Here is a 16596-nt window from a genome sequence, read left to right as displayed (position 1 = left end):
AATTGTACAATGTGCTTTTACAGACTTAATCAAAGGCAAGTTTTACAAAAATGTGCAAAGAATTGTAGGAATTGTAGTAATCCTTAAGCCAGCAGGTATATGGAGGTAAGGGGAAAAAAAAGGAAAAAGGGAAACGTCATACTATCTATAAGTGTCAATATTGGCAACCAATTAGTCATATAGTCCCTGGAAAGGCACACAAAACTAAATATATATTTTCCTCATCACAGCACATTCCTAATAATATGGACATGTCATTTGAAAAAAAGAACATTAGAACAGAACAAAAGAAGATAAAAAAACAACAAAAATAACAAACAAAAAACAAAAGACCATTCTCTGAGCCTCTGACAACCCTCCTCTACAAAACAAAAACCTAATTAACACACAAAACTATTTCCCTCACATGTGAGGGATAAATTGTGTTCAATGGACGAAAAAAGTTTTTGTTTATTGATTAATCAGACATTTTAAAATAACTTATTTTAGATCAGTAATCACAATACCATGATACCGTAAAACCACGGTATTTTTATCCATCGTATCGTCAGAAATTTATACCGGCTCATGCCTACAATGCGCAACCAAAATAAATAAATAAACTCGTAACACGTTCCTAATTATCCTAACTAGCCAAGTTAACCTAATTTACCTCGTTAAGTCTTTAAATTGCACTTTGAGCTGAATACTGGTGTCTTGCAAAATAAAAAAGATATTATACTTTGCCACTCTGGCAAATAAAAAAAATAGTTATTAGAAATTAATTAATAAAACTAATAAAAAAATTTATATTATGTAAAGAATTTGTTGAGAAAATCTCCTCCTTTAATCAGCACTTTTTTAATTTCACAGGTCTAAAATGTCGACTTTAACTGAACATATCACAGTGTCTTGCAATTAATGCTTAATGTTTGGTTTCCCGATTTGTTCTATTTCCAATTTTGAAAAATGTTTTTACTGCAGTGTTAACAGTGTAAATTTGTCTTCTAGAAATTTAATGCAGACTACGATCTCTCGGCCAAAGAGGGTGCAGACACACTGGCCTTTATCTCTCTGCTGGAGGAGCGACTGTTGCCGGCGCTGGTGAGATACACATCCTGAAACTCCAAGAGGAAAGTTTTTTTTGTTGGGTACATGCTCAAGGTTTCTCCTCAACTCTTAACAGATCTACGCATTATGGATTGATCCTAAGAACTATGTGGAAGTGACGCGCCGCTGGTACGGAGAGAATATGAGCTTCCCTCTTAACTTCTTCCTGCCGGGCCGCATGCAGAACAGGCAGCTGGAGCGACTCCGACTGATCCGAGGAAACGGTACACTCGAGGCCGGAGAAGAGGCAGAGAAGGAGGTGAAATGGAAAAATTTGCAAATATGTTTTCTTTTCCACCTTCAAGAGTTATTCCTTGTTTTAGATTTGCAGATTGTACAGTAACCTAACAAAGTATTCCAGAAACCAAGGTGAACTTACCATCTGATAAAACCAAGAGAGTTGCTAGACATAAAGCTCTACTAGGGTACAGGACCCCCTTACTCTTATCACAGATCTTTCTTTTCCATATAATTTCAGTGAGATCTTGGTATTTGTAACTAACAATTTCTTAAAGATCTATTTCTGTTCATTAAGCACATCTGAAATGTAATCCTTGAGGTTGATTTATTCTTCTGCTTCGAGTGCACGTGTATGGTCCGGCACAGCCTTTACATGGTTGCATACCGTTCACCATGGCTGACTAGTTTGTCATGACAGTTAACCTACTCTGCATCACCCCCTGTGATTGCAAATAACAGTTCAATGGGGAGTGCATCAAATATGAAATTCTACGCAACTCGTGGCGGTACGTTAATAACTGTGATGGTTGGTTTAAGGATTGTTGAAGGTGTAGACGTTTAGGGTTGTGGTAGATGTAGATGTTAATTACTTTAATGGTCGGGGAAGGTGTAGATGTTAATAACTGTGATGATTGGTTTTAGGGTTGGGTTGATGTTGGTGTTAACTTTAACTATGATGGTTGGGGAAGGTATAGATGGTAATATCTGTGATGATTGGTTTTAGGGTTGGGTTGATGTTGGTGTTGACTTTAACTATGATGGTTGGGGAAGGTATAGATGTTAATATCTGTGATGGTTGGGGTTGTTGCTGACGTTAACTGTGATGGTTGAGTTTAGGGTTGGGATAGGCATAGACATTAAAAACTGTGATAGTTTTGTTTAGTGTCAGGGTCTGTGTTGATGTTAATAACTTTGACCGTTGGGTTTAGGGTTGGGGTAGGTGCATACGTTTATAACAGTAAAGGTTGGGAAGGTGTCGACTTTAATAACTGATGGTTGGGTTTAGGTTTGGGGAAGGTGTAGACGTTAATAGCGATGATGGTTGGATTTAGGTTTGGGGAAGGTGTAGACGTGAATAGCTATGATATTTGGGGTAGGTGTAGACGTTATAACGGATGATGTTTGGGGTAGGTGTAGAACGTCTCAATGATGACGGTAGGGTTCAGGTTTGGGGTAGGTGTAGATATTAATAACGATGATGTTTAGGGTTGGGGAAGGTGTAGACCTTAATAACAGTGATTTTTGCATTTACTGGCTGTTGATGCAGAAGTATAAATCAGCCTTTAGAATGATTTCTGCATAAATAGTAGAAATCGATATTGTAACTTAAAAATTAGCAGTCTTTACTGGGCCATGAGGCCTAGTAAATAGGGTCTAGCAATGCCTCTGGCTAAAACCTAAACTCATGTCGGTTCCAAAATTTGTAATTGGTGTAAGTTCAGGCTTGGACATCCCACTCGAGATCTGACACCACTTAGGAACCGTCTGAAGATCACGATTCATTTGTTTGGCTCACAGTTATTACAGTGTTGGGGGATAACCCGATTGACAATCTTTTAATCCTTTAATCTAAAAAGAAGCCATTACTTTCTTAATAATAAAGTTAATCCCTGTGAATCCTCCCTTTCTGGGAAACACCCATACACTCTCTCATTCGCACACTATTGCCAATTTAGTTTATCCAGTTCACCTAAACCCAGTTTGTGGGAGAAACTCAAGCACCTGCAGGGGAGAACATACAGAAATGCCACCTGGCCCAGCCGGAATCATTCATGCCATTCTTTTCCTAACTCTATTAATGATAATATTTGGTATAGGTGGTGTTTGTTAGGCCTGTATGCCAGTAGCCCATCACTGGAAAACTTCCATACACACTCATTCACACACATACACTATGGACTATTTAGCTTACCCAATTCACCTATAGCGCAAGTCTTTTGACTTGTGGGGGAAACCGGAGCACCCGGAGGAAACCCACTCGAACACGGGGAGAAAATGCAAACTCCACACAAAAATGGCAACTGACCCAGTTGATGCTCGAACCAGCGACCTTCTTGCTGTGAGGCGAATGTGCTACCCACTCCGCCACCATGCAGCCTTAATAATAATTGTGCAAGATAAAACTTTCATGAATGCCAATTAGGAGCATTATTTTAATAGTGTGTTTATTGTGCTTAATGCATCTTTTTTATGTGGTGTGCAAAATGTATAATTTAGACAGAGTGGGTGGGCCATCTCTGACACTAACGCCCTCTGAGAGACCGGAGAGTCCAGCCAGAGGCAACAGTGTTCTGGTCCCTGAAGAGGACACTGATAAAGCAGCAGATGTGAGGAATCTGGGCTCAGACGGAGCAGAAGTTCCGTTCTGGCAAGAGTTTTGTTCTAGCAAGATGATAATCTGGGGTTAGGAAACAACTCTGTTTATGACACTGAGAGTCAATATGGATTGCTTAAGATACATTTTTAAATGACTCTAATGCAAAACTGTGATATTGTGGGAATCAGAGCAGACATGAAAACTGTTGTCTATTGTTTTTTTGCATACCTGTGTAAATTGTAAAAGCTTCTCTCACAGTATTTGATTTCGTGAATGTTTTTGTTTCTCTTCAGCTTTACCATGATGCTCTGGAGTGCCTGAATCTTCTCTCTCAGCGCCTGGGATCAAACAAATTTTTCTTTGGAGATTCGTAAGTTCGATACTTGTGTTACGTACAGTATTGGGTAGGTTACTTTAAAAACGTAATTAATTGCTAACAATACATTTGTATTTGAATAATGTTTCTAATTACTTTGTTGGAAAAGTAACTTATTTACTCAAAAATTAATTACTTGACTAAATACTACAAGTTCACACAAATCTCAGTGCATAGACAATAGACATTGAACTCTTCATTTTTTAAATTCAAGTCAAACAGGTCTTTTTAGTTTAGTATTTTTTTTCTTCTAAATATCACATCAATTTCAAACAGAATGTGGATCAAAACATAAAGGGCCCTATCATACACCCGGCGTAATGTGGCGCAAGGCGCAGCACAATAGTCTTTTGCTAGTTCCAGCTTGGTGCAAGAGTCGTTTTGATGCATTGCGGTAAGCTGTTTAAATAGCAAATGCATTTGCGCTCATATGTGTGCCCATAGGCGTTCTGGTGTAAAAAGGAAAGCGTTCTGAGGTGTATTGCTGGCGCGTTGCTATTTTGAGAAACTATAATAGATTTTTCAATAGACCAAAACAAACCCGGTCTAAAGTCAAGGGCAAAGTTGCGCCTCGCTTATACACTGCTTAATACACAGGAAGATGTAGAGCAATACGCAAATATCTTTACATATGAACAATATAATATATTAAGGATATATATATATATATATATATATAAATATATATATATATATATATATATATATATATATATATATATATATATATATATATATATATAGGATATGATAAGAATATATATATATATATATATATATATATATATATATATATATATATATATATATATATATATATATATATATATATAGGATATAAATATAAAGGATTAAAATATTACAAAAACATATTAATTTCTAGCCTACATAAATATGAAAAAACACTGCTTTTATGCCTTCTTCATCTCAGGAGGCTTTTTCAGTTCATTCATGACAATTTGCTTTTGTATAATGTTATTATTATTATTAGCAGTATTATTTATTATATCCATAGTTATATTTGTTTTATTAAAAACAAGCTTAGATTTGCCCACCAGGTTTTAGACCATATGGGGCACAGCATGTGTTTTAGGATATAACTCAGGTTTTTGAACACACTTTGTTATTATTGTTCATTTATAGGTTTGCTGGAAATTAGAACTGAATTTAGAAATAGTTTTGAAACAAATATTTGCGCTTAACAAACAAAATTAATTATTTATAGGCTAATTGATGTCTGTGCGTAATGGTTTCCCTATCCACGAGAGCGAAAGTGAAAGTAAATCATTTATCTCTCATTCTCAGTAGATGCTCTGTTTTCTGTTTAAAAAAAACTGTTAACTGTTTGCTAGTGAAATGCTCAGTTTTTCCATGTACACTTACTTTACGTCCTGTAAATAGCGAATGCGCTTATTTCGCGACTCAAGGCTCTTAAAGGGAATGGCAGATGAGACTCTGATTGGCTTATTCTCAAAACACACCTATAACTCATTAAGAAAATAAACTCAACCCTTTTAGACCATGCGCCACGGCGCAAAGCGGATTTTCCCGTTCTTAAATTAGCAAAAATGCATTCTGACATGCCCTGAAAGCGTTTGCACCCTGCGATTTGTGCATGGACTGTCAAAATAGAGCCCAAAATGTTTTAAATTATACCATATTTCAAACATCATAAATTGGCATAAATCTACATTTCACTAGCTATGTTTCCATTCACCTCTTATGCGCATTTTGCAAATGTGCATAAAAAAACGGTTGATGGAAATGCCAAGATGCGCATAAAAACATGTGCATAACTGAGTAGGATAAACTTTTTATTTGATGAGAAAAGATGCGCATAAACTAAGATGAAAACACTTTTAACGCACAAATTCCAGTATATGCATTAAAAAAAGTAATGTGATTTTGTTATAAAAGATCATGTGATGATAAAATGTTTGTGAATGAACAAACCAGCAGGCTGAGCACACTGTAGAACATCTGAAATGTTGTTTTGGAAATTCTAAAACGCCTTAAAGTTTCAGTATTAGCGTTATTATATTATTAATAACCTCCAGAATCAAGAGTGTCTGTGCTCCACATCTGACACCTTCAAACACCACTGCGCGTTCACTGTCAGGATTGCCCTCTGAGGCACAAGTCATTTATTAGGTGAAGAAAATATTGACACAGATTCTCCTACTGCAGAACATTCAGTTTTCAATGTTGATGTTTGGCGCCAGTTAGTCAAGAAGTGATGATTTTATTTGACTCATTAGATGGAAACGCTGCTTTATTTGCGCATATTTTATGCATTAATACAGTTTTGCGCATAAAGTTCATTATCATTTTTTGATGTTAACATAGTTATTGTTTCTTAAACGTGCAGTTTTTGGACAAATAAAACCTCCTTCAGTTGACAAATTGAGCTAGTATGCAAAATAACGTTACAATAAAAACATTTTTTTACTATTGCTCTGATTCTTTAAATGCATACCTTATATTGTCATTAACTAATTTCTCGATAATTTAAGCGTTTACAATTGTCTTAATAAATTATTTTTTGCTAAATATACAGTATATTATTTTGCTTCTTTCAGTTGATTCTTACGGAACTGTTAAATTTATGTACAGTATTTAAGGCAAGTAAATAACAAGTAACTGTAATTAAATGACCTAAAAAATAATAGTAATCCCATACTGTATCATTTAAATGACAACTAAAAACCCATCTTTTCCACTATAACCTGAGAACTTAAACACTTAGACTTTACTCTAGCTTTTCATTTTCTGAGCCTTGTCCCTGTGTATAATTAGCCCTTGTGTGTATTGCCTCTTTATGAATCGCTGAATGCCTCTTTATTTGTAAGTGGTTTTTGGATAAAAGCATCTGCTAAATGACTTAATGTAAATGTTACTTTTTCAGCACAGGGTTCCCACACTTCTTGAAAGTACTTGAATTTCAGACATTTGTACTCAAGGTCTGAAAAGTACTTAAAAACAAACACTGGTCCTGAAAATGCTTGATTTTAAAAGTGATTGTGTTTTTTCAACAATTGTACTGTGCTGCTTTCAAAAACTGAAGGAAAATCTATGAAATTCTTAATTAAAAAATCTTAAGTTTAAATCTTATACAAGAACTATAATGCTTTTCATCTAGAATTTATAATCTGCATTTGAATACTGCCAGTATAGATTTCAACTTAAAGTACTTAAAGTATTAAAGTGTTTTGAACATGACTGTTTCAAATGGTCCACAATTTTTGAAAATGGCACATTCATTCATTTATTCATTTTCTTTTCAGCTTAGTTCCTTTATTAATTGGGGAGTCGCCACAGCAGAATGAACCACCAACTTCTCCATCATATATTTGCCCTTCCAGCTGCAACATCATCATTATTGTGACATTTTATTGTAATTATTAACTTCAAGTGACATGTTAAGTACAGGAAGTACTCTTGTGGTGCTTTATACACTCACTGGCCACTTTATTTTTGTCTAACTGTTCATTAGCGCAAATTTCTAAACAGCCCATTACATGGCAGCAACTCAATGCATTTAGGCATGTAGAAATGGTCAAGACGATCTGCTGCAGTTCAAACCGAGCATCAGAATGAGGAAGAAAGATGATTTAGGTGACTTTAAACGTGGCATTGTTGTCGGTGCCAGACGGGCTGGTCTGAGTATTTCAGAAACTGCTGATCTACTGGGATTTTTTTTCAAAATTAGACAATAGAAAATTGGAAAAACTGTTTCCAGGCCTTTTGATTTCTGCTGTGGCATTCAGGTGGTAGGGTCAGAATTTGGTGTTAACAACATGAAAGCATGGATCCATCCTGCCTTGTATCAACGGTTCAGGCTGGTAGTGGTTGTGAAATGGTGTGGAGGATATTGTCTTGGCACAATTAAGTCTATTAGTACCAATAGATCATCGTGTCAACACCTACCAGAGTGTTCTTGCCGACCATTAAAATTATTAATGGTTTTAAAAGTCTTTGATTTTGGTGTCCATAAAAGAGTGGGAACCCTGTCAGCATAAATGTAATTTAATTTTTGTAACTACTTTGTAGCTACTTTCAACCAACACTGTTTACATAATAGCCCCTACAAACAGTGATACCTGTAAATATCAGGAAAATTGCTGGAACGACTTTACCAGTATATTAAAAAAGTTGTTTACACAGACAAGGGCGTTCCGTAATTTTTCCGGAATAGACCATTCACGCATCTATTCCAAAATACTCGTTATTAATCATTAACCAGAAATGCCCTATAAACGGCCGCGCTTGTATTTGTCAACATAGATAGGTCTGCCTTTTCTTGATGGTGTCACTCTTATTTAAAGCTTTAGCATTCATGCAGTTGCTTTGTGAGACATCTAAAGGCAAAAACGCGAGCCGCAGCTAAATGTTTACACACTTGACCACATTACAAATTATGTGGATGGATAAGTATTGTGAATAACTTATATAAAAACATGTGGAGGAACACTTTCACATATCGAGATGTTCATAATATGTACGTGTGCTGGCGCTCACCGGTTCCTTTATGTGCACACGTGACGTGCCAAGCTTGAAGGTAAACAAACAGCGGGTTATCGTAAGCATTTTATTGATACTTTTTTACACAGTTGGCATTAAGAAGGAACATAGAAACGTTATCTGAACAACTAGCAGCTAGATGTGTCTGGGAAAATATTCAAAGGCTTTTATTTTCATAAAACTGTGCGCACGTGAATGCGTCTGAGTGTTCTGATTGGCTAAAGTAGACGTCTCACGTCAGCGTCTTCTTGGACTTAAACGTGCTCTTTCCGGCAATTTTCCTTCTGCGTTCACACAGCGCAGCATTCTGGCAAATAACCGGTAATTTTACAACTTCTCCTTCCGGAAAATTGTCCGAAGAAATTTACCAGTACATCCAAAGAGGGCCTGTTCACACATACAGAACTTTCCGAAAAATTGCTGGTAATTTTCGGGAAACATCTGTATGTGTGAAAGGGGCTAATGTCTATAAAGGCAGATATTTGAGCTACTTTGCAAGACTCTGTGTTGAATTTGATGAACACTTGCTGTCTTTTCTGTATTGAAGGCCATCTTCTCTGGATGCGTATGTGTTTGGTCATCTAGCGCCGCTTATTAAGATCCGGCTGCCTAACTGCAGACTACAGCAGAACTTGAAGAACCTGGACAACCTGAACACATTCTGCTCTAACATACTTTCTCTCTACTTTCCAAATGAGAGTATAGGTAGGTGACCAGCGACCGCAATAAAGCATTCGCAAAAAACAAACTCCTGCTTTCTTTCTGTCTGATGTTGGGTGTGTTCTGTGTTCAGAGGGCGTCAGTCGTCCGTTGTCCAGCACGCAGCCGGGAAGCGACTTGGACAATGAGCCATACAAGAGACGCAAGCAGCTGCTGTCCGTGCTGGTTGCGGTCGCAGCTATGTTGAGTTATGCACTATTCACCGGCATAGTGGCTATTGAGCATGTGCAGGAGGAGGAGCCTGTAGGCTCACACATAGGCCCCTCCCATGAGGAAGAAGAGGAGGTGTGAAGGAAACGAATGAATGAAAGTAGGGCTTTCTGTTAGTTGCACTGGGATGTTCACTTCAACATGATGCAGAAACCGTATTGTTGGAGATATGTTTTATTTATTCATTGACTTTAGCTTTAATTGCATGATAATCTTTGCTTTTATCTAAATGTTTTCCCTATTGAGCTGCACTTGCTTTAATCTCTTGACTGGGTATGTTGAAGGGTTTACTTTTTCTGAAATAATGTAATTCGGTCTGTACTTTAATTTTAACGTCCATTTCCTGCAAATATTTTAGTGCTGTTGAGCAGTTGTTGCACGTACTAAAACACTGCTAATGCCATTTTGTTCACCTGCTTAACAGAAATGACTATGATTGGCTGTGAAGCTCATCAGTTCCCCAAACTAACCACTGTTTGAGTGTAACCACAGATACAGGGACACTGGAGCGTTTCAAAGTCATGTCGATAAGCTGGTTTGTCTATAAGCTTAGATACAAGCGATCTGCTGATGAATCACGGCTTTTAAAACGCTCCAGTGTCCCTCTATCTGTAGTTAAACTCAGTAAAAAGCAGTGAGTTCAGCGAACTGATGACATTCACGGCCAATTACAGTCATTTCTGTTGAGTATGCAAACACAATAGCATGTCAGCACTGTTAACGAACTCAACAGTACTCAAATGTTTATGTATCAAATTTCAGTATCGATTGATATCTAATTCCAGTATCACGACAACCCTACTTTGTAGCTTATATATTTCAGATGAGAAAGCACTTGAGAGCTGAGGGAAACCCTAAACTTTAATTGTGTGGACCAAGACCTTAACTCTAGAGAGATTTAGACTCTTTTTACAGCTTTATGATATCACGAATATGTATCTTATAAGTGTTTGCCTCATATGTATTGAAATTCAGACCGTGTTTTTCTTGCTTTAACGCACAATTTCATCCACACTAGTTTGTGGTTATACTACAGTTCCAGTTTGAGTCGAAGAAGATCTCTGAGAACAAAATCGTGTTGATTCAGATGACATATTTTGTAGATTTGCTGATTCCTGCACAATGAAAATATCTAGATTTTTTTATTTTTACTGTGTTAATAAAACAGCAGTAAACCGTGTATGTACTATTTTAGTAATCTGAGCTATACTATCTATAATTTGCATAATTAATTGCTAAAGGTATTCCCTTTGGGTAGTATTTGTACATATTTGAATTTAGAGCAGCACGCTTGGTCACATGATGTATGAACTAATAGGATTTGCCATTACTAATTTGTGTACTGAACATTTGGATATTAGCTTATAACGTGCAAAACCTACAGGTTTACAATGACCAAGTGTGAGTGAATGATTATACAAGTTATATAAACATTTTCATTAATATTTCCGTCTAACTAGAAAAGGAACTCATGTAAAAATTGCTCACTGATGTCATTTTAGATAATAAAGCCAAAAGATACTGTCCAATGAAGTCTCGCTGACCATACCTGGCAACACTCCCACATTCCCGGGAGTCTGCTGTATTTCAGACCCATCTCCCGTCACCCTCCTGTTTTGTTATTTCTCCCGGAAAACACGTAATTCCATCGATCCCGTAAACCCCCTACCAGCCCCATCTCCCTTACCCCCACCACCCCCACCTGGCCTCTGCTTTTTGGTACAGTCTATAACACCGCCAGATTGCTGAATGGTATTATATATGATCGCTCTGGCTGCCCGAAACCTGGCGCATAGTCCAATTACTACTGTGTTATTTAAACACCTTATCCCTGACACCCCACCCCCCACCGCCAGTTCTCCCGAATTTTCACAAACAAATGTTGGCAGGAATGTCGCAGACAGACCGCAAAACTTGCTAAGTTTCAGTTTCTGTAACTTTCTATAAGGGTCCTTGCAAATGTTGTCTTATGTTCTGTATTTTTTTCTTTCTAGTTAAACTATTTTTGAGAGACAAACAGTGGGTATGTATAAATAGCTGATTTGGGTAATGTATTGTCTACAGTATTTTTTTTTTTTTGCCTAAACTTATTTGTTTTCCACCATAATGCTTTCTAGGAGTGTAATCAGTCATTTTATGAAGTTTTTTTTTGTCTACATGTGATGTAAACACATTGCTTTGGGATTTCTATTTTCATAATTTAAGGGGCAAATAAATGATCCAGAGTAATCCCGATTCTCCTTTGGGTTTCTTTATTTTCTGCTATGTAATGTTGCATTGACAGCTAACAATTTGCTCCAACAAAACTGATTTTCTCTGTTTCATAGTTGTAACAAGAGGCCCTGAGGACTAAAGTTGAGGTTGTAAGAAAGAAAGCCATTATAATGAGATGATGCAAGGTCATGAGATGATTCAGATTAACTATATTTTTGTGCAGATCCTACAGGTTTACAATGACCTCAGTGTGAGCGAATGATTATACAAGTTATATAAACATTTTCATTAATTCTCCATGTAACTAGAAAAGGAACTCATGTGGAAATTGCTCACTGATGTCATTTTAGTAATAGACTATTAAAGGCAAAAGATACTGTCCATTTGAAGTCTCATTGACAGACCGCAAAACTGGCTAATTTTCAGTTTCTGTAACTTTCCATGAGGTCCTTGCAGATTTCTGTGTAATATGTTCTGTTTTCTTTCTCTCTAGTTAAACTCATGTTTGAGAGACAAACAATGGGTTCATATAAATAGCTGATTTGGATATTGTAATGTATTGTTTGCAGTATTTTTGCCTAAGCATGTATGTTTTGCGCTATAATGCTTTATAGGAGTGTATTCATAAATCAGTCATTTTATAAATGCTTTTGTCTACATAAGATGTAAACACATTGCTTTGGAATTTCTATTTTTTATAATTTAAGAGGCAAATAAATGGTCTAGAGTAATCCTGATTCTCCTTTGGGTTTCTTTATTTTCTGCTATGCAATGTTGCATGGACAGCAAACAATTTGCTCCAACAAAAGCTGATTTTATCTTTCATTGTTGTAACAGGAGACCCTGAGGACTAAAGTAGAGGTTGTAGGAAAGAAAGACATTCTCTTAAAGCGTTGGTTTACCTGCCGGCAGTGTTTCCGAGCATCCGAGCCGACAGATCGAGGGCTGTGTGAATTCGTGCCCTGGGGAGACACAGCTGTGTGTTACAGCACCAGACTGGAATCTCTCGCTGGCTCCTGATTGTTCTTGGGTTTGTTTCCTTGTACTTGTGTGTGGAAACACAGTGATCCCCCTCCCCACCATCACATCCAGAGCAATCAGGAGCTCCCCGAAGCCGCACGGCAGCATTTAATGACCTCCACAAAGATCATCTAGGAAAGAATTCCTGTTCGAGAGGGAAAAATGCGTTTGGATGGTGCTCGTTTTCCACACAGGATTTGGGATGGGGGGAAGCAGTGGGTGGAGTTACGATCTGAACTGGTTCTGGTTTTGTTCAGAGTGTAAAGGTTTGATTCATGACTCCATTGTGAAGATTTTACTCAACTCATATTTTCCCTTCTGGGAAGAGGGCTGTTTAACTAGCTGCTCATTTAAAGCACTTTCGGATGAAAAGCTGAACCATTTTTTTTTTCTGCTTCCAGGGTCCAGTAAAGCTCAAGTATGACTGAACTGTTCCCCTGACACCTGCTGTTAAAAGCTGTTTCTAAGGAAACTTAGAGGTAATGAAAAATAAACATCGTCCCAAGACAGACTGTGGAGACTGGACGCTGAAACTGAACAGCCCTCATACTGCTCTACTTTAAAATGTCAACAGCGATTTCTTCTTAACTTGTGTTTGCATGCAGACTGGCACAAAATCAAGGGCTTAAACGGGATACGTTTAAATGAGAATGGGCAGCGAAAGCCAGTGTTTGGATTTGCTATTATATTGACACTGACATAAGATTAAAAGGGTTTTAAGTTTTTGCATAATAAAACAAGGAAACGGAGTGTTTGTAGCCATGAGGTCAAAACCCTGAAGGCTTCATTGACCACCGAGGGCCATTCTGAGGTCAAACGACTGGTGGTATGTAAGAAAAAAAATTTGCAGTGTGTGCTGAAAAGTGCATTCACACTGACTTTTAAAAGACTGAATTCCTAGATGCAATGCTGCATGCTGGGCTAAAAACTTGTCATTTTTGCACATAAATATTGGTCGAAGGCTCACAAATGACAATATGTGTAAAAGTGGTCAAAAAGTGGCTCCCACTGGTCGTGGAATTCTGGAATATCATAGTATTTTAAAAGTTCTATATTTCAGACATTCAAGACAGCAAATTTTATACATTTTTTCCATATATCAGGGACTTTTGGTTATCACTTTACACTTTATTTTAATGGGCTATATGCACACAGACTTTTAATTTTCAGCCAGGCAGCCCAAGGGCTTTTGATGAACTGTCTTTCCATTACAAAATTGACACGTTTAAGATCTGATTTCTTTAAAAGTCAGCAATCTTCACTCCCTGTTAGATATACAATATGAAGTGGGTCTCAAATTGGACAAGAAGCACTGCATAAAATTACATTTCCCCCCCGCCATGTCTTTAAAATATGACAGCTTATTTTACCCCAGTATTTTCAATGGAATTTCTGCGCTGGATTGTTGCTACTGACTAGCGATTACATCTGTCATCTTGGTTCACGCTTGAAGAAGTAAATGAATCCTTAAGTCTATTTAACTAAATGTATTGTAATTACATTAAAACATCGATGCTGTAAAAACAACCTTGTGAAATTTAATATAGTCTTATTAAGCTGTCACAGTAAGTTTATCGTTGGCTTTTAAACTCTAGCTGTGCATAGAGCCCATTTATCAACATGTATTTTACATCCTATGATGTTTTGATCATGTTGTTTCACACTTTTGCCTATTGTTATGATTCTGCTATTTTTGATGCCATTTTTTCATCTTTCCCGCTCTTCAGCTGGCAGTCACCAAGCTCTAGGCAAACCTGCCAGGAAAACAAACATTTCAAGAGCTTTGGCTACAAAATGGACCCTTCAAAAAGTGTGATGCTCTTGTCCGTTTTCTAAACCTGAGGTAAATTATCCATCATTGCTCTCATAATGGCTATTAAATCGATGAAAAAATTATATATCTTTTTTCCATTTATTGTAGGTCATGGAGATACAGATTTTTAGTCAGTGGAAGTCAGGGAATTTGACATTTGGCTAAAAGAGGGGGAACTCTGCTGTCAGGGACGCTGTCTGATAGGATATTGAACTATAACTGGCAACATACAAGAAATGTGGTCGCGTCTTAGTTTTTTATTAGTTTAGATCTCTTTAATCAATGTTGTTCATATTTAGGTTAAATTAGAGTTCGGTTAGAAGCAGGGTGCGAATTACAGGTGGTTTGTGGAGGGTAAGCCCTTTGAAACTGAGAAAAAAGTTCACTCTGATCTGTATTTTTAATAATAATGTTAATTAATAAAATTAAAGTGAAGTTTAATATTAAATTAATTTCGAGAGGAGCACACGCTCATGATTGACCCAGCTGACCAACAATACCTAATCATTTTCCAATAAAAGAATCCCAAGTCACTATGTATATATCCTCGTTTCCTTTCTTCGTCTGGAAGAAACCCCCCTCCTCCCCTTCTTCCACCTTTATTCAAAATGGGCGGCACGGTGGCCCAGTGACTAGCACTGTTGTCTCAGCAATACCAATGGCGCCGGGTCCTCGCTGGGCCATCTGGTATTTCTGTGCAGAGTTTGCATGTTCTCCCTGTGTCAGCGTGGGTTTCCCTCGGGTTCCCTGGTTTCCTTCCACCGTCTAAATATGCTCGATATAGACAGAATAAGCTTAAATTTTTTTTATAGATGTCTTACTCTCTGGAAGTTTACCTAAGCCTCAGCAGCGGGGGAGTTTTGAGATAGGTCTGAGCTCAGTCTCCCCTCGCCCTGTGAAAGGAAGGGAGCCCTAGGCCCGAGGATCCCTTGAGCTCAGGTCTGTAGTATACGTAGTATATATTTTGTTATTAACTACATAACGGGAAAGAAGCCTTTAATGGAGTCGAAAATTAAATGTACATATTTGCTCACCTGGGTTTGAAGGGAATTAGCAATTTCTCCTTAACTTTCTTTTTTAACTTTCTGTATGAAACGTCAAACAGACACCGGTGCTTCTGTCAAACCTCCACTAGTTTTTCCTCCAATTCTTGGGTCCAAATAAACCGAAAAATGAAAACTCTTTTAACTTCTCCCCCAACCTCCCGCTGGCCAGCTGGTACACACACAAACACACACACACATGCTGCTCTCTTATTGGCTGTAGCCTGTAGACGATCACCGATGTTATTTTCTGTCAACTCATTTCACATGGCATGATTTGAATCGCCGACAGCTCCAGATATTTAGCACGCCAAATATCTCGGAGGCATCTGCGACTCATCGTGATTATCTCAGATCGCGTCTTTGATAGTTCACACTGTGTGATTGTCACTCATGTGCACGAGCACCGATTTGCCTGTGATTTTAGGCATTTGTCAGCGATTTTCTCAAAACCTGTTGGCGAGTCAAAATCGGGCCTAAAATCATGCAGTCTGAACTAGGCATTAAGTCGCAAAATTTAGGACTTGAGACTTGCTTGACAAATATCCAAAAAGACTCGACTTGACTTGGACTTGACTGTCATGATTTGAGAGACTTGACCTGGACTTGAGTTAAATGACTCGAAATAGCTTGTTTTTTGTTAAATACATATCTGTTCGTTATATTACATTCAAAACCAAAAGTTATATATGTAAATATAGTAGTAAAAAAGTAGAGAAAAAAAATCAACAAAAATTTGATTGACTTGAAAGTGACTTGCTAGACCAAGCTACGACTTGGACTTGAGTCTGACAAAAATTGACTTGACTTGCTTGAGGTTATTGAGGTTATTGACTTTACTTGAAGGTTATGACTCGAGACTTGCTTGTGACTTGCACATGTGTGACTTGCTCCCACCTTTGGTTCATACCATTGTGAATGCATATTCGTGCCAATCAGACGCCAGAAAAAAAAACATTCAACAGTCTTGAAACTGGCAGATTTAGAGCACCGATAGATACCGCAAGAGTACAAGACGTGGAGAAAACCACAT

At 37.5% G+C, this 16596-nt stretch overlaps 2 protein-coding genes and 1 long non-coding RNA gene across 6 annotated transcripts in view; 2 read left to right on the top strand and 1 right to left on the bottom strand.

Moving 5' to 3' along the window:
- Positions 1-12418, top strand: part of mtx1a (metaxin 1a) — a 29171-nt gene extending 16753 nt beyond the window's left edge. Inside the window, exons 4-9 of one of the 3 annotated variants that reach the window (XR_015510546.1) lie at positions 991-1083; positions 1166-1348; positions 3940-4016; positions 9091-9248; positions 9337-9928; positions 10072-12418. Coding sequence is in view for 1 of the 3 variants with exons in the window: in NM_001128238.1 (NP_001121710.1) it covers positions 991-1083; positions 1166-1348; positions 3940-4016; positions 9091-9248; positions 9337-9554 (729 nt within the window). In the remaining 2 variants the exon portion in view is untranslated. 3 annotated transcript variants of the gene reach the window in all.
- Positions 1-16596, bottom strand: part of dpy19l1l (dpy-19-like 1, like (H. sapiens)) — a 754017-nt gene that overhangs the window by 470499 nt on the left and 266922 nt on the right. The gene's annotated exons all lie outside the window — the stretch shown is intronic.
- Positions 13093-16298, top strand: LOC147840404 (uncharacterized). The gene is made up of 3 exons (XR_015512012.1): positions 13093-13186; positions 14435-14550; positions 14629-16298. It is a non-coding gene; the product is annotated as an uncharacterized LOC147840404 (long non-coding RNA).

Source organism: Danio rerio, chromosome 16 (assembly GCF_052040795.2).
Source record: "Danio rerio strain M-AB ecotype USA chromosome 16, GRCz13ab, whole genome shotgun sequence".
NCBI lineage: Eukaryota > Metazoa > Chordata > Actinopteri > Cypriniformes > Danionidae > Danio > Danio rerio.
The sequence above is the reverse complement of the archived record's forward strand: the minus strand, read 5'-3'. Positions and strand labels throughout refer to the sequence as shown.